General features: G+C 42.7%; 1 protein-coding gene across 3 annotated transcripts in view; it reads left to right on the top strand.

The window, feature by feature from the left end:
* Positions 1 to 23,678, top strand: part of MCF2 (MCF.2 cell line derived transforming sequence) — a 795,890-nt gene that overhangs the window by 737,585 nt on the left and 34,627 nt on the right. For all 3 annotated transcript variants that reach the window (XM_069212449.1, XM_069212451.1, XM_069212450.1), the window contains one exon: positions 9,091 to 9,203. In XM_069212449.1, coding sequence (XP_069068550.1) covers positions 9,091 to 9,203 — 113 coding nt within the window. The remainder of the gene's footprint in view (positions 1 to 9,090; positions 9,204 to 23,678) is intronic.

The following is a 23,678-nucleotide window of genomic DNA, read 5'->3' as shown; positions in this document are numbered from 1 at the left end:
CTGGGACTTGTATAAGGATCATTTATTTCTGTTAATGCCAGGCTGAGATTTAAAATACAAGTTGGCTCTTAAACCGGATGCCTCTTTCAGTGCAACATTACTCACTAACAGTATCATTTCAGATGAGGCCAATTGACAGATTGCATAGATTTTCACCCCAGTCTTGATGCTCAGGGACCCTGGTTTTAGACACATTACCAGCATGCCTGCCTGAACGAAGTACTCTAGTGGATGTGAGTCTGTTACATTATCTTGGTATTCTTTGAAACAACCTATCATGAGAGGTGTGGCTGCATTGCATGTGTGACTGACAACATCTTATGATGGAGGTCTGGTATGCATAGTTTAATTTAGTAGCCTGGGGGGGTTGACCGTCCATGTTGTAGGACGTAGCTTTCTGAGCTCCCTAGTCGCTCGGAGGCCTGCAGCCTCATGATCCTGATTAAAAGTGGATTGCCAACCAAATATGATCCCCGAGAAGTGTGCTATTGCAGACAGGAAATGGAGGTGACTGGGAACGGCAGGAAGAGCCGGGAGAGACAGTACTTGTCGCTGCAGACAAAGGCAATATGGGGCCTGTGATACAACACATCTGGAAATCTGAGAGAGACTGGGCAGAGGATTGATGGGGAAATGGCGACTATCCATAAGAAAGCCTGATGTAGTCAGGGGACACTATGCCCTCCGCGCGATGGTGGTTGAAGTGTTGCCTGCCCAGATAAGTGACTGTCGGGACCTGAGAGGCACCGCAGAGGAGACAACACACAGAAACGATCATCAGCGCATGCAGAGAAAGAGTGGTGGTGTCTCTGAGTACCTATCAATACCACACTAAATTTACAGACCTGGACCCACAATCTGGAGCAGAAAAGCCCGCGCGCTGATGGAAACATCGTCCATTCTCTTTCTTCTTTAGTGGACAGAGCCTACATTAGGAGAAAAGGTGCAAGAATTAGTTGGCCTCAAGTGAACCGGATGCTGCATTGGGGACAGACTAGTCTAATCAGGTAAAACTGCAGATGGTAGTGTCTCTAGGTACCTGCTAATGATTAATGAAGGGAGGCCAACAAGAGAGAGTGCTATAATGAGCCTGGGAGGTAACAGAGTTAAAACCAGAACATGCAAATAACTATACTCCAGCCTCGAAATACATAGACTGCATTATTGAAGAGACAAAAAAAGACAGAGCATTTGAAAGTAAGTACAGAGGATGTACAGGAGATATACCAGTGAATTCAGAGCTTAAAGGGGGAAAATTCTTACTGGAACTGGATAGTACAGCAAGCACCGGGAAAAGACCCCCCCCCCCTCGGGTGGAGAGACAGGGGGCGCTGAGACAGATGGGGCAGAAAAAAGTGAAGACGCTGAATCCTTGGCGATGCATATGGCGACCATCCGCCAAGTGATTAAGGACACCAAAACATCCTTAGAAATTCAAATAGCAGCTGTGGTGAGTGAGGTGAGACTACTGAGATACAATCACCGAAAACTGACAGACCGAGTAAAAGAGTCAGTGGGTCAATGGAGGGTAACTCTGCCATGAGTGAAAGAACTTACAAGGACGTGTGCTGACCTAGAGAAAGGAATGAAACAGTTGGGGGGCAGACTGGAGGATGCCGAAGGAAGGTTGTGATGTCCAAATGTGAGGATAGTGGGAATGCCAGAAAAATCAAAAGGATACCATATTAAACTGTATGTGGAAGAATGGCTAGGTAAAACCATCTTGAAGGGTCAGCCATCCTGGTTCCTCTCAGTGGAATAGGCTCGCTGAATTCCATCTTATGCTCTGCAAATGGGGACCAATGCTCAGCTGATAATAGCGAGACTAATGAACTTTAAGGACACAGACCTTATTCTTCAGACAGATCGAAAATATAGCCAATGGTTCATCGATGGACATGAAGTACATTTGTATCTAAACTATACAAGCCTCGTCCAACATCAATGAGGGGCGTTTGTGCCTGTTAAAGTGCTAAGGCAGTTGGACCGCAGATACTCGCATCTCTAACTGGCAAGGCTGCGGGTGGAACTGAAAGGGAAGGCTCACTTCTTACTCAATGTGCAAGACACTTGGGCGTGGCTGGGAAATCTGAGGTCCATGGTCGGGTCCTCCACCAAAGGAGACATGGTAAGATGGATGGAAACATGCACCTTCGAGACGACTGAACAACAGAGGGAAGAAAAGTGCCTCCTCCCCCACCAAGGCACTGATGAAGGCAGCACAGGGTCAGACAGTTAAAGAGTTGAAACATAACATGAATATCCTTAGCGACAGCATGTGGCGGTCTTTTGCCTCGGAATGTGACTGCAGGGGCACTGAACGCATGGACACAGAACACTAAACAGAAGATGAGCAGTTTCTGGTGGTAACTCCTATGACATCTGAACAATTGGGGTTTTAGGATGGCAGGGTGGGACGAAACGGTTGGGCAGGATTGGAACTGACCTTCGGGACTGTGCTCATGAGGAGCTGTCTGAATTTTGAGACATGGTCTTGGAAATGCCTACAATGAGTTCTGAACCAAGCACAACATTTACAAGAGGCCCGCAACTAAGCTCCAGTGACAATTGCATACATTGTTTATTGATGTTATGGCTTGGGGTTAACACATACTGTACGTTTGGAGGCTGGTCGGATAAGGGAATCACCATACGGTAAGGTAAGGGGGGTGTTTAGGAGGTTCTCAAAACACCAAGACACACTCCCAGAATGCTTCAAGGGAGGACTTGCACCCAGATAGAAGCTTATCACCTAAATCCGCCTTGACACACCCACAATCTATAACAATAGTATCATAGAATGTCAACGGCCTGGCAATAGGATAAAACAGAGCCTGGTACAAAGAGCGCTTAATAGGCTAAAACCTCTGGATAGCTGTGATTCCTACAGAAACATCATTCTTATCATTGCCAGCATTAAAATTCTTGCAAAGCTCTTAGCAAATAGACTGAAGACAGTGGTGACAGATTTAGTGCACTAGGACCAGAATGGATTCATGCTGGGCCATTTGACCTGGCTGAAACTATGGTGGCTGCACAATAATTTAGCATCGGCTCGAGAGTCACCAGCCAGGAAAGTAGTCGCCTCTTTGGACGCAAATAAAACCTTCCATTAAGTAGAGTGAATCTGTCTGTTTGGAATTTTAGAAAGGCTAGGATTTGGTCCCAAATATATTAAGTGGGTCAGACTCTTATGTGACCCTCTCAAGGCACAAGTGTGAGTACATGGGCCATACCTTGCAGGAGTTTTGCATCCGGAGAGGCACAAGGCAAGAATGCCCACTCTCACCAATGTTATTAGCCCTAGTGATTGAGGTACTGGTGGCATAGGTACGAGTAGATGCAGAAGTATGGTGCTAGCCAGAGGGAGTGGGGGCAGAGGAATATGTGTCACTATACGCAGATTATAGCTTACTTTACTTGAATAATGTGACCCAAAGACTGGACAGGCTTAGGTAAATGTTTCATATATGTGGCGAACACTCAGGTTTTGCCATAAACTGGGATAAGTCTCTACTGTTCCCAAAAGGGGACTATATTTTGGGGGAAGTACCCCATGCAGCCACTTTGGATAGAGAAGGTCAAGTTCAATATCTAGGGATCTGGATAACTCTGGACTCCTATTTTGAGGCTAATCTGGTAGCCCTTTTGCACTGCTTGAAACAGTATGTGAGTAAGCTGCAATCGTTGCCACTCTCTTTGCTCGGGAAGGTAGCCATGTTTAAGATGGTGGTACTTCCTAGATTCCTCATTATACTCCAGAATACCCCATATGAAGTACCGGAGAGTTTTTTTTTTCACAAAGGTGGATACTTTACTACAAATCCTGTTCTAACCTTGACTATCCTTGAAAACTCTACAAAGGTGAAAATAGGAAGATTTGTTCTACCAAATGTACAGAAATATAATGAGGCACCACAGGTGAGCATGGCGAATGATTGGGCATACACAGACAATGATAGCTCCATGTTTCAGAGAGACAGGATTGGAATGGGAACAAAAAGTTAGATACATGCTTTATATGGTGGTAAAATGTCCCCCGAGACAAACCCGGCAACAAGGATGGTAGTGGTCATCTTGAAGAAACTGAGAAGGGAAATGGGATAGGGCCACAGACTGACTCCTAAAACACTACTTTGGGAGGGCACCAAATTGAGAGGGGTAGCTGCACTGCAGGGGTTTAAAGGTTGGGATGCCATTGACCTATCCAGTTTGGCAGATGTATGGGACACCAATGGGGGTCCCCTTTGCATATTTGAAGCAAGAATATCAAATTCTAGATACACAGTGGTTCAAATATGGACAGTTATCCCAAGCCCTTAGGAATAGTGTATCATTAGATGGGGAAACATTGGAGGACTCCCGGTTGGAAAATAGGCTTCTGTGCGGGTGGAGAAGAAACTAGTATCACTGACAGCATTGAGAAATATACAGACTCAATTGTTGTAGTTACAGGACAGATGGATAGAGGACATAGGGGACATAGATGTAGAGGATTGGCGGGACGTGTTGGAATTTTCGATGAGAGTGACAATAAAAGCGAGCTTTAGACTGATCCAGCTAAAAATATTACATAGGGTATACTATGCGCACACCCTGTTATGTAAAATAGGCTGGACAAAAGACATGTGCTGCCTATGGGGCTGAGGCCTGGAGGGTGCCTTCATCCACATACTGTGGAGTTGCCCTCTTATACAACAGTTCTGGCATATGGTGGGAAAATCATTAGTGATAGCGACAGGATTACCTTTGGATCTGTCACCCCAATTGGCCTTACTGGGAATATGGGAGGCTGTGGACCATTCATGTTACCAAAAACTACTTGTCAAAATGGGTGGCATGGGAACCATACAGTCAACATGGACTGTATGGTAGCTAAGTGTGATATTGCTCAGGAATGTGAATCTGGGTCTCTTCCTACTCCCCAACCCTGGGAAATGGGGATGAAATACTGCAGGATCATTGAAAAGTAAGTATATGTGGGAAAAGGGTGCATGAAGAAATATGAAAAAGTATTGAGAGGTTCGGCTGTAGAAACAATTCAAGAGGGGTAGTCTTGATGGACACTTTCTTTGCAAAAGACTAAAACACATGGGCCGGATGGGGGAATCAGTGAATTTGTAGTACAGAATGTGTCCATGTAACTGGGACTATATTGTATTATTGGAAGGGAACTCGTATTGGTTGTATTAATATAACAGTAAAATAGAAAAGAAAATTAGCATGACATAATGGATCACAGCCCCCTTGTGTACTGTATTCAAATTATTGTAGAAGTTAGAAATCAAATTATTGAGCTGGCTTTATTTAAACTACATCTTCGAGACTTGATCTTTATGGCACCACAGGGTTCACCTTTGTCCCCTTTCGTTAACATGTATTTCAACCCTTATTAGCCTTATATCTAGCCTTTGTCTATAATCCACCTGCAACCTTCTTTTAACAGTATTTTGGGTTGTCTCAATGATGTGCAGACCTAATTGAATCAAAACTGGCTTCATCTTGATGTTGGGAGTGTCCAGGTTTATCATTTTGTACTAGAGCTCAGTTTTCAAGATACCTGCTTTTGTTATTACCTACTAACCTGAGCAGGTTGTTAATCTAAAGTCCAAGGTCCTGGGAAAAAAGAAGAGATACCAGCTGAGCAGGTTTCAATGAACAAATGTAGGTTTGGCCACCACTCGAGAAGTCTATTGAGAGGTCTCTGCACCGTGACTCCCAGCGCAGGCCCAATGGAGGGTCACTGAAGGACACATGCAGGTCACGTTGGCACCCAGCTGAGCCAGGCAGTCTAAGACACAAGAGTTACTGAATCCTGCACCACCCTGGGAGGAGGTTCAACATCTGGTCCGTGATGACTTGAGAAGCCACAGACAGTCTTGATTGCACACACAAAGTACTCACTATCGTACCTCCCTGGAAAGAGGCACAGCATCTGGTATGCAATGTGTGGAGTTATCCCATACAATATCGATCATACACACAAAAGTGCTCAATGTCGTGCCTCTCTGGAATGAGGCACAACATCTGGTGCACGATGACTTGAGTTTAACCAGGCTATCTCAACCATACACACAAAGTTTCTCAATGTTGTAACTCCCTGGAATGAGGCACAATGGCTAGTGCGGAATGACTTGAGTCACACCTGGCAATCCTTGAGCATGCACAAGAAGGATTCCAGTTCCGTGCATTCCTGGAGTAAGGCACAACATCTGGTGTATGGTGACTTGAGTTGCACAAGCCAATCTGGCTACACAAAAGAACGCAAGTTCAGCGATGCCACGTGAGGTAAGATCGGAACTGCTCCTGGGACCCCCACACCTCCGAGGGTCAACATCTGTGATGCAGACACCGCACACAATGAGCATGCAGTCAGGAGTCGCATGAGAGAAATGCAATACAATCAACAAAGGCAGGCCACGCGGGGTCCCACAACCGGTGGATTGGCTCATAGCAAACCAACCACTTATGCATGTCATGGCCCCACAATGAAGGGCCGCACTCCTTGAAATGCGGGTAATACTTTGAAGGCAAAGTCTCAAGACAGTATACTTGCTTCAGCACTCGCAATGCTGCTGCCCTATGAAATCCAGCCGAGGATGCAAGTACTTACAAGGCCACCGCTATCCAGATGACACCGGTGGAAGGTGTAGGGCCTCACAGAAGGGTCTTTGATGTACCCGAGACCTCCACAAGAGATCAGGTGGCACAGCATCATACCCTTGTAGAGCACGCTTTAGAGTGCCACACTATAGTAATCAGTTTGCACAGGCCATCCACTATGTCGGAAGGGTGCATGTTCCCTTCCTGGGGTCAGTAAATACTCCTTGAGCAGATTCCTCTGGCAGTGTGCACCATGCAGTCCAGCGTCTCTGTCCCACGTTCCTGCAAGCATACTCTACGTTGTGGAAGTGTGGTACCAGTAAATATACTGAAGTGTGCCTTTGAAGTTGAGGGTGGTTCAAAGGGTTCTCCTTTGAATCACAAATGTCTCCTCTAAATTTCAGTTCTGTCTGCCATGGAGTACAGATCTTTATCTTTAGTGGGGCAATGATCTGCTGGCTCTGAGAGGCCAAGTGTCAATACCTCTCCCTCCAATCTATCCAGCCAGACCCTCGAATGACAGAGGCCTGTCATTTTGTGTGCCCACGTTTTATAGCTGTTGCTGGGGAATGCACAGATGTGCTTTCTCCAGACTCCAGTCTAATTGAGTCAACTTTAAAAGGCACCCAAAGAGAGTTTTTAGAACATAGAACTGCCCCCTTTCTAGACGTGGCATTTCTAGAGCATTACTGACAAAATCGCCTTTAACTCGGGAAGAGGTTTGTCATTTTGAATCCAAATATAGTTAACACCATAAGGCTGCTTCACTGCACTCCACTGTTACAGTTCAGGATCATTTGCAACCTTTGCCCATGTTAACTTATGGGCAGAGCAGATCTCATGTGCAGTGAAAACACACATGGGTATTCTTTCACTACAAGTGCACATGTGCCCTGGCGCACACACAAGCCTGGAGGGACAGGCAGGGCATATGTTAGAGGACACCACATGTGTGCAAGAGCACCCACACAGGCCTGCTGTGACAGTCCAAGTATATAGGAGCACCCCAGAGTGCATCTGTACACATACTGTTCCGTCCCACTTTCCTGACATACGCAGGAAGGCACCACACTTTCACACAATATTAACAGTGGGAAAGCATCTGTGGCCCGAAGCCAATTTAAACATCATTGTGCAAGAGCACACCTCCTGCCCGGCTGGGCCAGGCTCAGTATATACCAAATACCATTGTGCAAATGCTCACCCACTGGCCTGCCTTTGTCAGGCTAAGTGTGCATTAAAACATTGTTGTGCAAGTGTGCACATACTGGTGAACAATGGCAGTGCCAGTGACTGAGTCCCTTACTGAACACCATTGGGCAAGTGCACACACACTGGCCTGTTGTGAGAGGCTCAGTGTATATTAAAACACCACAGCGCAAATGCACACATACTGACATGCAAGGCCAGGTTCAGCACATATTAGGTTACCATTGCAAGTGTACCCACAGTGGCAGATCCAGTACACACTGGTTAGCACACCACTTCCCACCATGCGTATGAAGGGCGCTCACACTTCCACACTGTACTCACAGTCAGACAATTTCCTGGGCTCTAGGGCTAGTCACAGGAAATCAGCAAACCTATGGGAGGAGCTGACCCCCTAGTTAGGGAGAACCAATGTGTAGGTTCTTCCTTGCCTGGGTAGGAAACACCCTGGTGTCCCTTCCCTGCCTTACACCTAACACCCTTGCTGTCCTTCAGAGAGCACCCTTGGGGTTGTGCAAGGCTTGCTCAGGGTTAGCCAAGGATTGAGAGATGCCAACCTGAGTGCAGACGCACCTGTACCTTCTTAGGCCTGCGCTGCCAGGCCCGATACATGTGAGTCAGGCTATTCTGGTGGGTGGCACACTTAGTACCATAACTGCCCCGGGTATGTGGTGTGGCTTTTTACAGGGCACTCCTCAGTACAGCATATCAACCACTCACATACGTGCCCTTTCCTGGCATGTGTAGGAAGGGCGCACACACTTTCCCACTGCAGTACAGTGGGAAAGTGTCCAGAGTCCTACTGCCACACCAACAGAGTCAGCAAAAAGCCTGGAAGGTGAAAGCAAAAGGTTTCAGGGAAATCCCCTAACTAGGCCATACACACATGCAGCTTGAATTCATTAGTCTTTAGACTTAGTTTGACTTGTTCTGTGATGAAATGCTGTCAAAGCAAAACATTGATTATGTGCTGTGATAGTGGATCTTTTGTAGTGGGTCTAGTTGAAGAGTTTTAAGCACAGTACTTTCATTTGTTTCCAATTTTTAATCAGTGTTTTTAACATCCTCATACACCAGACAATACTGTTTTCTAAAAATGTGGTAAGTTTTTGAGAATATTTTTCCTGCCATTTTCTGCCACTGGTCTATGCCTACTACATACATCACCTTTTTTTCACAGGTTTAATAACTGTATGTCGAAAATTTTGCTTAACTTTCCTGAAAATGTGTTTTTTCAGATTTGGAAAATTTCACTAGCTTTCATTTTTCTTCTTGTAGTCCCCAGGTAAATATAAAGCACTAGCAGATTATAAGAAGAGGAGTGCTGATGATCTGATGGTGAAACATGGAGAGGTTATTGAGCTCATACATAAGGATCGTGATGGTCGATGGTAAGTTTTCTATGTTTTATATTTTTTATAACTATCAAATTAGCATGTTTTCATACAACGCTTAGAGCATTAGTCATAGTAGAGGTTACTATAATCTAATTTATGGTAGTCACTTTACCAACTGCCTTGCCTAGATTTGAACCCATAACCTCCATAACACCACCTTCTTCAGGCAAGACATTGTGTTATTCTATAAATACCATGAATTTTATTATTCTGCTGATATTGAAGAACATAACCGTGTTCAAGAAAAATCTCTTCTAGTGTGTTTTTGTTTTTGGTGGGGGGGGCTTTATTAGTTTTGCAACATATATAACCATAGTGCCATTGATCACACACAAAAAGGTGGGAAGTAAACAAAAATAACGGAATCAAATACCATAAGATCAGAGGAAGGTCCTTGTTCTAACATTTGAGTACCACCTTTACGCCACCATTTCAATAGAGTGTATAAGACATGTCAATAATAGCACATTAAAAAAAATTGACAGTGCAAGAATGGATATCACGGTGGACTACCATGCATCCCTCATCTAATAGGGAAGTGTGGGGGGTAGGAGGTGATTGTGTGGCTTAACCAGTGTGGTCTAGTCAGAGTCCTGGGATTCACGCTGCAGTGTGTAATCCCAGAGTGGCCCCCAGATGTCTATAGGTCGGGACATGGAAGGTAACATTTGAGCATTTATTTCACTGTTGGGGTCACAGTGGGTCATGCTTTTGAGCCAAGCTGAAGCAGTTAGAAGCTGACGGCTGCCCCAGTGTGAGGTGGTCTCCCGCTTTGCCAGCAGTAGTGAAATTGCTGTAAATTTAAGGACACTCTGAGGCACATCCCGCACGTACCCCAACTGGGCAATAAGAGGGCAGGTTCCAGAGTGGTTTCTATCATGCAGGAGAGAAGAGTGAAAACAACTCTCCAGAAAACCCCGATGTGGCTTCATGCCAAAGTCAGGTGTGCAGAATCAGTCTCCTCTGCATGGCACTTAGGGCAATGCAAAGGTCTTAAAGGATCAAATCTAGCCAAATCACGTGGTGTTGTATATGCACACTATAAAAATTTGAAATGTATGAGTTTGTGTCTTGTGGTTCAGGGATATGAGTTTCATTTGCTGGCAACAATAATATGAGATTTTGTCCATGAGCGGGTGTTGCAACTGTTTTTCCCATGTCTCCCTGAGCTTCCCAACCTGTGTCAGTAACATTGTCAGACTGACATGATATAGCTTGAGAACCATGTACCTACCGTCCAGATTTGTATCAGTGCTGCCAGTGGTGTGAACTCTTCGGGGAGCAGGGATAGGTGGAGACTGTGGTGGTAGACTACAAAGTGGTCCATGGGGCAGGCATTGCAAACCGAGGTCCATCTGTATGAGTTATGGCATGTTCATCAGGGAAAAGATCTCAGAACATGTATAGTGGGATGGCATTCACTTGACCAGTAATTCATTAGCAGGGGCTAACCATGGGTTATCCTAGAGGGGCAGTGAGGGGGAGTATAACGTTTCTCTGCCAAGGAGCTGAAGTAGTTTGCGCAAACTCCAACTGGTTGTGGAGAGGGTATTGATAACGTCCGAGTCCAGTGGCAGTCCCCACAGTAAAATGGTGTGCAGGGGCAACACTCCCACCTATTAGTGTTCGCGCTTGTCATACTGTAGCTGCATTTCGCTGTGATATCAGTGAAATGCAAATTGACATTGTGCCAATAAAAAGACAAGATGGAAATGTGGCGCACCAAAACATCCACGTTTGTATGGAAGCACTAAATGTCCTAGCTGATTCAGGGTTTGCTACCTGCCCAGCTCAAGTGGAGACTTAAGTATCTCAACATCGCAAAAAAAAGAAGAAGTGAGGGGCATGGGTATGTTTAAAAACAATTGTAAAAAGAGATGGAGAACTACCATCTTGATGGCAATCTGTCTGACTATAGAAAGCGGTAATGAGACCCACCGCTCAACCTGTTTTGTTAGGTTATCAAAGTCAATGGATATGGACTCCCAGGTATTTAACCAAATCAGTGCATCACTTTAGGGGGAATTACCCCACCCAAGAGACGGTAAACGGAAACAGTTCAGACTTGCCCCAACTGATGTTGACGCCTGAGACCAGACCGAATCTCACAATCTTGTGCACTATTGGGGCCAAGTTGTCTGCAGGTGGTGCACAAATAGCAAAACATTATCTGCATATATGGAAACTAACATGGGACCAGGCCTGAATTGTAGGTCACGGTGAAGGTGTTTCTCCTGCAGGTGGCGGACAAGAGAGTCCATGGCAATAATAAACAGTAACAATGATAGGGGGCAACCCTGCCTCGTATTTTTAGCTAAGGTGAAAGGGATGATGATTGAGCTGTTAGGACATATCTGTGCCACTGGTTGAGAGTATAGTAACATAATGAGGGAGGTGAATCCCTTGGGTATTCCCAGTTTTTCGAGAGTGGCATACAGAACAGGCAATTCCAGTGAGTCAAAGGCCTTCTCTGCCTCTAGGAAGGCTGCTACTGCTGGAACCGCCAGGGAGTCTCTGTGTGCTACTGAAAAAAGTGACTGCAAATTGAGGAATATGGAGCGATGTGGGACAAACCCTGATCGCGAGGGTGGGATAACCAGCCGAGTCACGAGGATTTTGGCAAGAATTATTTTATCAAAGTTAAGTAAGGATAAGGGCCGGTAAGACAAATAGTGAGAGGACCTTTGCCCTGTTTATTCAGAAAGAACACCAGTGCCTCTTGAAGGATAGGTGGGGAGGAAGCCAGCCTCCAGGAATTCACCATACATTGCCAGCAAATTGAAGCTAGCTGTCCAGGGAACCAATTGCCTGCACCACCTCCTCAGTGGAGATGGACTAACTGAGGAATTGTCTCTGGGCATCTGAGAGCCAGACCATGGCAATCTCTGAGAGGTAGTGTTTCATATCATTCCCCGTTGTCAGTATTCTGAGTGGCATTGAGTTGCCTACAATACTGCTCAAGTTTTGCCAAAATGACAGCATTGTCAGTCACGCGGGAGCTGTCCGGTCCTTCCATGTCAGCTGGGGTCCCCACTCTGTTTGCCCCCCCCCCAAAGTCTGCTCAAACAGTAGTTTCCATTGTTTGGGGCGTCCACCCCATTGTGATGTTAATACCGTACAGGGCGGCGATGCCAGCTCTAAGGCTAATGGTTGCGGTACACAAGGCGGAGGGCATGATCAGGAGCTGTCCCAGGTGGCCCCCTGAGTGGTGTCAATGGCTCGAGCTAATCCGGCAGATGAGGGGTCCCACAGTAGGGTGGGTATAGCAATGTTAATGGGCCCGCTGGAATGGCAAGCCAGACACAGTGTGATGGGTGAGGTCTCAGTCACCGGTCCATGTCAGTAAGATGTGAGGTGCAGGTCTTCAGAATGAGGGGCCCCCATGCAAGGCCTAGAGGAGGGGGCCTCCATTCCTCAGGGGGTGCAGTCTATGTATGGGCTTCAGCCACGCCGCCAGCCGAATGCAGTGTCTGTGGTCTCCCCCAAAGCCATAGTTCATGCAGCAGTTGTCAGCATGCACCTGATGGTCACGGATAATATTTAGGGGCAAAAACTGCATCTTAAGCAGTTCTTGCTACTGGAGCTTTACTGCAGAGCAGCCATTCTGGACACCAGCATGGCCACATCCCCATCTCTGCTATTGGCTAATGAATTGTAACTACTTAAAATAAAATACTTTCTGTACAAGATAAATCAGGCCTTAATCTTAATGGCAAGAACAAATTATTTAGCCCTGTGAAGTATAACTGAGAAAAGTGAATGCTATCTTTTCATCAAATCAGCATTTGATTTGAAATCTAGCATGGGAAATTAAAGTAATATCTTGACATGCGATGTACCTCAAAACTGTATTGTGTAATCAAAATCTGTATCAAGGTAAAGAGCGCAAAAATGAGCATATCAGCTAAGAAAGAACAGTGTAGGAAAACGAAGAAACTTCTCCAGTCAGCTCATAAATTGTGACTAATAGTGCCTTGCAATGACAATTATTTAATACACTATCAGTGCCTCTTCTTCCAGAAAAAGTGCCTCCTTTTCTTCTTTTCTACTTTTTTTGCATTACTAAAGCCAATATGTAAAACCGTGCAGTCCCTATCCTCTATCTCTTCCCGACTCTATCCTGTACTTGCTCCTTGCTAATCCTCCATTGTTCTGTTTACCATTGCCCTTGTACAGAGCACTATATCTTTGTAACTAGCTTGTGCTTTGTGTCACATATATTGAAACACCAAATATAGATGGATTGTGATGCAAGGCTAAAGTAGCTATTTTTCATTTTTTTCTTGGAATCAATGCTGGGAAAGGATTTGAATAAATAAAGAGGTCATATCATATGTTAGCAGGGAGCCTGCTCACCCCAAAACCCAGACAAAATGTGTGACCTTGAAGCCTTGAAGCAAGTAGTTTTAATCAATGTAGTAGTAATTGATTCTTTGCTGCACACAATTTCTGATGTGGAAACCACTTTTTGCACTGATCACCATGTAAGTAGGTAGGTGTCTTCCACATTCCTTAAATTGAGTTACAATAAGATTCAAATCATTGTGTTTGGAGACGAAATGCCCAGGCTTTATAAGTTGATTTGGGTGTCATGTTTTGGTACAGATAGCATAGAATGACATAGTGATGCCAGGCTTTAGGTCTTTGAGTGTCACAGTTGAGACCACAGCAGGTGTTAAATAGCCCTCAGTGTCCCCCCATGATATTGGCAGTCAGTATTAGATACGGGTCAACATGCTCAGGTAGACAAAAAGCTGTCAGATAGCATGGTTTGGATCTGGATTTGCATCTACTCTCACAGGCTTGGTTGTTTGAGCATGTATTCTTGTAGATTGAAATAGCATGTGCAGTACTTACTAGGCATTGATGTCACTATTGTTGTAGTTTCAAGAAAGACACAAGGATTCCCCAACCTCACCATGTAACTCAAAACAATATATACTTTATTTTAGTTTTAAACAAATTAAACATCAATCATAAATATTCTTTATTTTAAAAATAATGTAAAGACCGCTTCAGTTTACCAGGCATGTAACTTTAATTCTGAAATATAAAATAAATAAATTGATTGTATAAAAAACTTGTAATAACTTTTAATATATAATACATTTAAACAATTAACTTTAGGTGGGTTTACTGTTTTTTTCAAATCTGTAAAAATTAATTAAAATTTAATATACTTACATTTATTGTCATGTTTCTAAAACGTTAATAAAGAATTTCCCTATAGTTCACCATAAGAAGCTCCCCCTACCCAATTATGGAGTTGTAAAATATGGTATAAAGTCAATACTCGTAGTAACTTTCAGTCCTATTTGATGTTTTTTACTCACTCTAACTCTTATTTCAGGTGACGGGGACATGTAAGCCTACACCTTTGAGTAACATTTCTCTCATAAATGGTGAATAGCCAAAAGTAGTAAAGTTTCTCGAAAGGGTAGGATCAACTGCACATGTGTCAAGTTACCTTTGTTTAAATTTAAAGGCCCATTTTGTAGTCATAATTATTGCATTTAGTGTGTGAGTTCTGGTTTGCATGCCTGGTCTGCAAGCTGTACATTGTGGCGGCAATAATAGCTCTTAGTTTCAGGGGTTCTGCTGATTTAATTCCAAACCATAATTGTACTTTATTGTTTTTGTAAAGTAAATAATGTTAGAGGTTTTTATAAACTTACGTAGTATTATGATAAAATCTTACCTTAACTTCTCTTTATCTGTTTTAAGTAAATTTCAAGGGTGTCTTGATGAAATACTGCATCCAAATTATGTAACAGCAACCACATCCTCAGTGTGCATGGTCTTTGGTGAAGTCAAATGTGGAGGTCAGTCCCCACTGCATATGGCTAAAGGCTGTTAGTAGTAGGTGCTGGCTATAGGGTGTCAATGATCATCCAAAGATGTTGATTCACTGACAGTCCTTGGTGTAAGAAATTAGGTTACTTATTGACTGTGGTGTGAGCCCTGGTCAAGTAGCAACCATGATCCTGTCAGGGTAAGGCATAAGGACGCACCAAATTAACTGGTGTTCAGCCTGCTGGTAGCATGGCATACAGCAGTCAAACTTAACTGAGAGGCAATTTGTAAAGTATTTGTGCAACAGTTCAAACAGTAAAACAGTGAAAACACCACATAAAAAGAACCCCACACCAGGTCTGAAAAGTAGAGCATAATTTAATAAATAAATTAAAACCAAATCAACAAAAATAAAATCAGTAGAGTTATGATTTTTAAAAGACTAAACTATAAAATAGTGACTAAAAGCAGAAAATGCCAACCGCTGTTATCTGGTCACACTGGAGTGAGTCAAAGTCAAAAGTTCAGGCTCACCACTAGGGAGCGCAGGTCAGATACAGTCCCAGATTAGTCCTGCTGAAGGCTTGCTTTCTAACGTTTTGTGTTGAAGAGGGTCACAAGGAGCAAGGAGAGCGCTGTGGGCTGCAGTCAGCATCGTGCAAAAAGCAGTCCAGGCATTGTGGATGTGTGGGATTGAGTTTCAAATTGGCAGCCCTATTGGGCTGTCGATGCTGCTGTGAGAAGAGACGTCTTCTGGTATGAACATGCCTGCTTGCTGTAGTGAAGAGCCCAAAAACATTGATTCCAAAAGCCTAGGAGCCACACCAGGTGTCCAGGAGCTGAGAGGCACTATTTGGTGTTCAGGAACTCGCTGAAGATGGTTCCAAGAGCTGTTGGGGATCTCGTTATGTCCTTGAGGCACTGATCAGGAGGCGAGCAGACTAGCCCTTTCAGTCACTCTGGAGCCCTGGCTTCACAATCAAGTTGCAGGTCCAGCTCTTCTTCCCTAGGCAAGAGGACAGCAGACAGCAGGTCAACATAGCAGTGCAGAAGTTCCTTTAAAGCAGCAGTCCAGCAAAGTGGCAGTTCTTGTAGCAGCACAGCAGTCCTTCTTCATGGCAGAGTATCCAACAGCCCAGGTCCAGACGTGTACTGAATAGTTATTGTCTGAGGTCTAGTATGTATACCCAGTAGTGCCTTTGAAGTGGGGGAGGAGCTTCCATTAGTTTTCCTTTGAAATCCTTAAGTTATCCTGCCTTCCCAGTCCTGGCTCCAGACTAACTGCAGGGAGTTATGCAGCCCTTTGTGTAGAGGCAGGACACAGCCTATCCAAGAGTAAGTGGGGCTCCCATCCTGCCAGTGCTGGTCCATCCAGGCACACCTAAACTCCCTAATATGTACAGCTGTCTAGGAGGACTACACAAAGCTCATCTGTCGGCTACACCCAGAAATGCATCCAGAGAGAAACTACAGGTATTAAATAGCTAAGGTTGAAAAATGCCAACTTTCTAAACGTGGCGTTTTCAAAATTGTAATTTGAAATCTGACTTCAACATAAGTTAGGATTTTAAAACCTAATTCCAGAGACACCAAACATAAACAGGTCACCCCTTCCCATTTGGAAATTACACTTATAAAATGTAACAAGGTAACTCCAATGTTATCCAATGGGAGAGGTAGGGCTTGCAGTAGTAACAATTTTTCACTAGCAGGGAATATGAAACCTAAAAGTACATGTCCTGCTTTTTAAATACACAGCACTTTGCCATCTGGGCTGTCCAGGGCCTACCCTATGAGTGACCTATATGTATTAAAAATGAAGGTTTGGGCCTGGCAAAAGGTTTACTCTGCCAGGATGCAATGGACGTTTAAATATGCGCACACAGGATCTGCAATAGCAGGCCTGAGATATGTTTAAGGGACTACTTAAGTGTATTGCACAACCAGTGCTGCACACCCACTATCAGCATTTCATCTACTGGCCCTGGGCACGTGTAATGCACTTTACAAGGGACTTGTGAGTAAATTGAACATGCCAATAGAGTATATGCCAAGGGTTAGATGTTTAGAGGAGAGAGCATAAGCACTTCAGCTCTAGTTATCAGTGATAAAGTGCACAGAGTCCTAAGGCCACTGAAACCAAATTCAGCAAAAACAGGAGGAGGAAGAGTCTCTCTGGTGGCACTGAGTGCTTGAATACCTCATCAGAGAAAATGGGGGAAAACGGGTAAGTGCAAGAGAAAACACAGGAGCACTTGTTATGGTGTATTAGTGTTGGGAAGACCTGGTCTGGAGTTGCTAATCTGACTGTTACACTGAATGCCTCAGACAGAAGGTGGAACAAGTTCTGGCTAGACATGCTAAGTACCCAACAGTCAATGAACATCCCATACAAAATATAACATTGTTTAGTGTAACTCTTGGGGTGAGTATCATATCTTGATCCAGGATGAAAAACATAGTGAAGAGACCAGATCTCTACCAGGGTACCATGGCTCCCAGAACAACAAATATCTGGGAACCCTTTAAGCAGCAGCAGCAGCCAGATATTATACAAATAACATATAAACCACAGGAACACAGCCCAGAAGAACAAGAAATGAGTTTTAGTCAAAAATGGAACCAGGAAGGGTTAATAAGGTGTGGGACACAAGATTGGGTGGACAAACTGAGTGGGAAAAGAGAGCTAGTACAACTGGAAGCTTTTGCAAAGCAAAGAACCAGAAATGGAATCCCATGCAAGGACGTTCCTGCCCCTGTGGTATGTAGTTAGTACTAGTTCCCTTATGTCGTTAACCCTTCTGTCAGGGTTTGCTTTCCCTTTGGTGTCTGAATCAGGTAAATTCCTGATTTATGTAGGGGTATTGATGTGAACACCAGGTCATAGCAGAGTTTACATTGCGTGAATAACCACATGACCCGTCCGCACTTGCTCCTCTGTTGAAATCCTGACACAGGGATCAGCTTGTGTGCAGAAACTGCAGACAATACTCTTCAATCTGGTAACACATGCTGCAAATTGCCTTCAGCTGTGTGAAGCGAGAGGCTGGCTGGAACGCCTGGCCTGCAGCCTGGTCCTGTGGCCAACCTGGCAACTGCTGCCAAGCCATGCCATGTAGTGTGTTCTAACTTTCTGTCATTTGCTTCCTTTTTTCATTGATTGAAGAGGATTTTTTTCAAACTTCTTTTGTGCTTCATATTCAGGTGCATTCCTCTACTTGAAGTACCAAATAAGTACAGACTTTTCTGTCCCAATTCAACTTGAGGTTGAAGAGTTTTCTTGTTAACTTGTAGCTCTGTCTGCCATGGCTCTGATGCAAAATGCATCTGTGAATCTCAGTAACAAACTTTAAAGTCTCCTACTCTTCTAAAAATGGTGGGTATGACTCCTATAGTGAAGAAACAGGTACATTTTGATGTGGTGGAAGAATATGTACACATTAACCAATGAAAACATCAGAATGCTTTAAAGTTGCCAGAAAGGCTGCAGAATGTAGTATAACTCTGTGGACTTTAGAAGCTTAATTTCCAAAGTGCCTGCCACTTTAAATACAGATTAATCAAACAGTGACAAATTTATTAGCAATTTGTATTGTTGCCCACTTTTTAGTTTGCCTCCTCCAACTTATTGGAACAAAACTTAACATATCAACAGAAAACTAAACAGTTGAATGTCTGCCGAATTTCACACAAATGTGTTGAAGGGTGCGAAGGTTATTAGAAAATGCACACTTTTTTGAACCAGCCCAACCTTCAGGTTTATGCCTATACCCTCCCGTTCACCCTTGTTAAATCTGCATGACAGCTGGGATTCCTGAATAACTTGATATACCAAAAACAAACTAAATGCATGTGTCTGCTAAAAGTTTTGTAGATTTGTCAAAATTTATTAGCAAACAGGAAACTTTTGCCCCACTTTAACCATGCCCCTTTGACGGATCTGCACAACATTCAACATATCACAATTAAGATAAATATGCTAAGAGATTCCCAAATGTGTTGATAACAAAGTAAATAGTTTTTGAGTTTTGAGCCACTCTTTACTTTGCCCTGCTTCTCAAATCTCATTGAAACTTTAGATCTCCGTGCTGGCCTAATGACATGCTAAATGTTATATAGATCCATTAAACTTCACAGACGTTATTTATTTTTTTGCAAATAAACACTTTTTTGACCTCACATGTAACTCTGTCTCTTCTTGGTATATATATATATATATATATATATATATATATATATATATATATATATATACATATATATATATATATATATATACGCTAAGTGCTTACCAAATTTAGCGCAGATCCATGAACCTGTGCTAAAGTTATTTGAAAACAAATTTAAGTTTAGCCCCCACCCCTTCTTTAACTTTTCCACTTTTGTTAAATCTGTTAAAATTGTATGCACATTTATTAAACAGTGCTAAAGGTATTAGCCCATGAATATAGTTTGCCTCAGCTTTTACACTGCCCCTAGATGGATCTGCAAAAAAACTTGACATATCAACAGAAAACAAAACATGGTAAAACGTTGGCAAATGTCATGCAGATTTGTCAGTGTCACAGTTATTACAAAATAAATACTTTTTGATGAATGTTTAATGTTGCCTCCCTTGATGAATCTGCATGCATTTGAAAATGCCAACAGTAAACTACACATTGTAAATGTCTGCTCAATTTTGTGCAAATTCATGATCAGCCCTAAAATTATAGATAAATCAAAAGAAACCTTTGAACTGTCAAGATTATCTAAATTTTAATTCAACAGCTTTTAATGTAATCATTTCCCAAAAGTACTCAATGGATTTACACCAAAATATGTAAAGACACACCTCTGAGTAGAATTCTAATTTCATGCCAAGTTTGGTGTTATTATGGTCAGTGTTAAAATGGGAGAGGCTAAATGTTGAGCCTCTCCACCAAGTTTACATTTTCAACCCAAATGGATCTATACAATGCATGACCTCCCAAACCTTATCCAGTTTCGCTGTTTGATTGGAAAGTTCAGTGAGATTTGTTAAACAGTGATAAAGATATGACAAAGCAAAATGGTTTTCTCAATGAAAACTTAGACCTAATCATAACTACTGTCATTTGCGTAAATTGTGCAATTAAGGTGTGTTTGTTTGTGTGTGTAGCCATATGTGTATTAGTTCACAATTCCATCATTAGATGGACATGTGAGTGCATTACTCAAACTTGGGATCTTTGTGTAAAATACTCAGAGGTTACACTCCATCTTAAAACGTTTTAAGACTTTTTATATCAAGACGTTTCAATTCTTCTGACAAATTATACTTGCACTTGTGGATGCTGTGTTGCTACATGTAGTATCACTATTTGCACTTTTGTGTAAGTTCATGATTGTTTGCTTTTCAGAAAGTTATTTTACTTGTAGCATACTTGCGACTGCAGAGACTCCTCATAAATCATAAACTTAGATAAACGTGCAAGTTTACCTTTGTGAATTAGGCCCTTTGTGTTTTTAGAGAATTAACAGCAATTTTCATTGTTATGGCATGCAGACATCTGCCAGAATGGTTTATTTGGCAAATAGTGTGTTCTGTTTCCATTTGTGTCCTCGCTAAATTGGACGCTTGATCTGCACTTTATAAATGTGTCTGCTGTCGAAATGGAGTTCGGACTTGACAAGGGTCTTGACACTTTGATTTTGTTAAAAGAGCAAAAAGATGTTACTAAAAAGTGAGGATTTGAGCTGCCTCACTAGGGGCAGCAACATGGGGAATTAGAAAAAGACCATGTTTCTAGACAGCCTTTGGGACACACGTAAGTGAAGGCCTTCCCTTAACGGTTTTGTTGAAGCAACTGTACAAGAAGGTGAACCTAATACAGATCATGCTGACTGTGATGTAGGACAAGCTGGTGGTGCTTGGGTCCTTGCAGAGGTTAATTACAGAATTGCCTCATGTATAGTATGCACACACATGGAATTGAAGTAAAAGCAATTTATCCTTTCTTAATCCTCAATTTAACACATAACAATAGGCGGATTTACATGACGTTCTAGTTGGGAATTTTGCCATTTTGGGAGGTCAGGACCTGTTGTTGTGGTCAGAGGTGGGAAAGCAGGATTTTCAGACTCTGTAATTTCAATGATTTGTCTAGAATTGTCATTGCACAGAAAGAAGGTAATTTCCCCCTGTCAGCAAAGAAAGGAAATCTTGTGGAAAGTAGCATATGATTTTTAAACTTTTGTCTCACCTTGAATTACATGGTGACTGCTTTAAATTTGTCAAATATATCTCAATTGCCTTCCTGGCCTGTAGTCATTCAGCTGAAAGTGAGGAGTATAGTCAATAGGCATCCAGTTATATTGGAGCCTCCAGTTGGTTTTACATTGTATTATAACTGTTATTGTACATTTTTGTTCTCTTTTGGTAATTGTTTGGATGGTTTTATTTAAAACATTGTAAAAGAACCCTGTACAACAAAACCATCAGTTTTGTTTTTTCTTGTTTTTAATCGCCTGCTCTAAATTAACAATGTTCTTAATCCTCCCAGTTGGACACCCTTTCCAATTCCTCTTTACTGGATGCACTAGTGCTTCCTTCACTTCTCGTTTCCCAAGCCAAATGCACTTCTACATTTTAGATCTGGAGTCTTAAAGATAATCTAGTCACATTGTGAGGCAATAATCAGTACCTATATTGCCTTCGCCTCATGGTTGCCAAACACATTGCTTTGTCTGACCTGTGCCCCCTACTTGTTTCCCCTCTTTGGCCTCACATCTAATACTGTTTCTGTGTTTCATAACACCCTTAGGTGAGTAACATCTTTAGGGGAAAATAAGTATCTGTTAAACAGACATGCTTCCTATTATTCTGTATCCCAAGTGAAGATTTTAATGTGATCACTACACCACTCAATACTATGCTTGCTATCCGACAGCAGTCTTCTCCTCCCAAGTGCTTAGAATTGACCAGACCGAGCCATTGATTTTCAAAGTTTCATTGACCTCCTATAAATAATATCTGCTTATTAGCACAACCACTGGGGAAATTGTGAAGGAGGTCTTACCCTGGGCAATTTGAATTAAACCTGTTTATTTTTGCAGCTTGCTGCTTCTTTTTGTCTCCTTGAGAGCTCCATATGGACTTAAATAGGTTTGCCTTGCCTAGAAGTTAGAGATGGACTTTTCTCAAGGGGAGTAAGGTCATTACTGATCTCTATAAGTTGGGTATCTCTGTCTAGAGTGGCACCGTTGGTGAAATATGATGGTTTGTAATGCCACCCGGAGCAATTACAAGTGGTGTAGACTATTTGCAAGCATTCCTTGTGTCACCTTTTGTGTATTTGATGTAATTCCCTAAGTGGCCAAGGGTATACCCAGACATATGGGGCTGCTATCTTGATGTGCAACAGGATCAAAGATATATATTGGTGAAAAGTCTGAAACCTGTCTGGGGTTGCTTCTGGCCCCTTCTAGAAGGGTTCTCATCAGGCAGTTTGGGATAGACTGTTCTATAAGAAGCAACCTCAGTACTAATTTACGTAAGTGAGGCCTCTGTCTGGAAGGACAGAGTAGGTGAAAAAGGAGGGGTTGTACTTAAACGATTGCCATTGGTTTAGGATATTTGCACACATTCCTCCCATCATCTTTTGTATGTTGATTGTATTTCAAGAATTCAGCATTTTCTGTGCATCACTTTAAACATTATGCTTTTGCCCTGTCCAAAACATTCAGCATTTGTTATTTCTCTGTTGCTCTTCTAAAAAGGATGATGTTGTTTAAATATTTTACAAAGTATTCCAGTTGTGCTTGGTATTTCATGCTGGTAAATTCATAAATGCTACCAGGCAAGTAAAATAAGTTTTCTCCTTGCCTTCTTGACTTCAATCTGTTAGTTCCCACATTTGAGATCCAGCACTGCAAATCATTCACTAACAGCTAACCAATCTAAAGTTTCATCAACAGTAACAGTAGTGTACTGGTCTGGTGCACTTCTGCTGCTCACCTTGATAGCCAATACACACTCACAACACCTTTAGCCACGTGCAGTCATAACTGTGCAGAGGAACAAATGAAACTGGAGATTGAGAAGTGAAGAAAGGACTCTTAGATGTGAACATCTTCTGCCCTTATATGTAATGGCAGAGGAGCAAAGGTATGTGATGATACTGAAAAGAATCTTACCAGATCGGAGGCCTTTGCTCAGAAGTTGCCCCATATCTTTTGAAACTCAGTGCAAGTTCTTTTCATAGTGCAACAGGGACAGCACCATTCTAGCTGTATCCGTCCACAGAACTATGTTGCATGACAACAGTGCTGCCATTTCAAATTAGCATAGTAGATACAGGAACAGTTTAACCTTTGAACTTGTGTGACCAACGTGCTGCCATTTTGGATCGGGTGCTCATACAGGAAGTGCAGTAAAACCTGACACGAAATCGAGCTACCTGATTTAGGGTACAACATAAACTCAATACTAAATTTTTTCACAGATGGTCGAAACGAGTGCGACCTTACAGAGGTTGGTTAAGTTGTATTATGTTCTGCTGCAGAATTTGGGGTAACCCTTGGACAATAAGATGGGCCAACTCTCATTACAGAAATTCATTGTTGTAAACCTAATTTAGAAACAAAACTTTACAATGTTTGGTAAAAAAGTGCACTATGGATTCATTGAATTTACCTTCATCACACCCCTTCACA

The sequence above is a fragment of the Pleurodeles waltl genome, chromosome 2_1, assembly GCF_031143425.1.
Source record: "Pleurodeles waltl isolate 20211129_DDA chromosome 2_1, aPleWal1.hap1.20221129, whole genome shotgun sequence".
Taxonomy (NCBI): domain Eukaryota; kingdom Metazoa; phylum Chordata; class Amphibia; order Caudata; family Salamandridae; genus Pleurodeles; species Pleurodeles waltl.
This window is presented reverse-complemented; position numbering and strand designations above follow the sequence as displayed.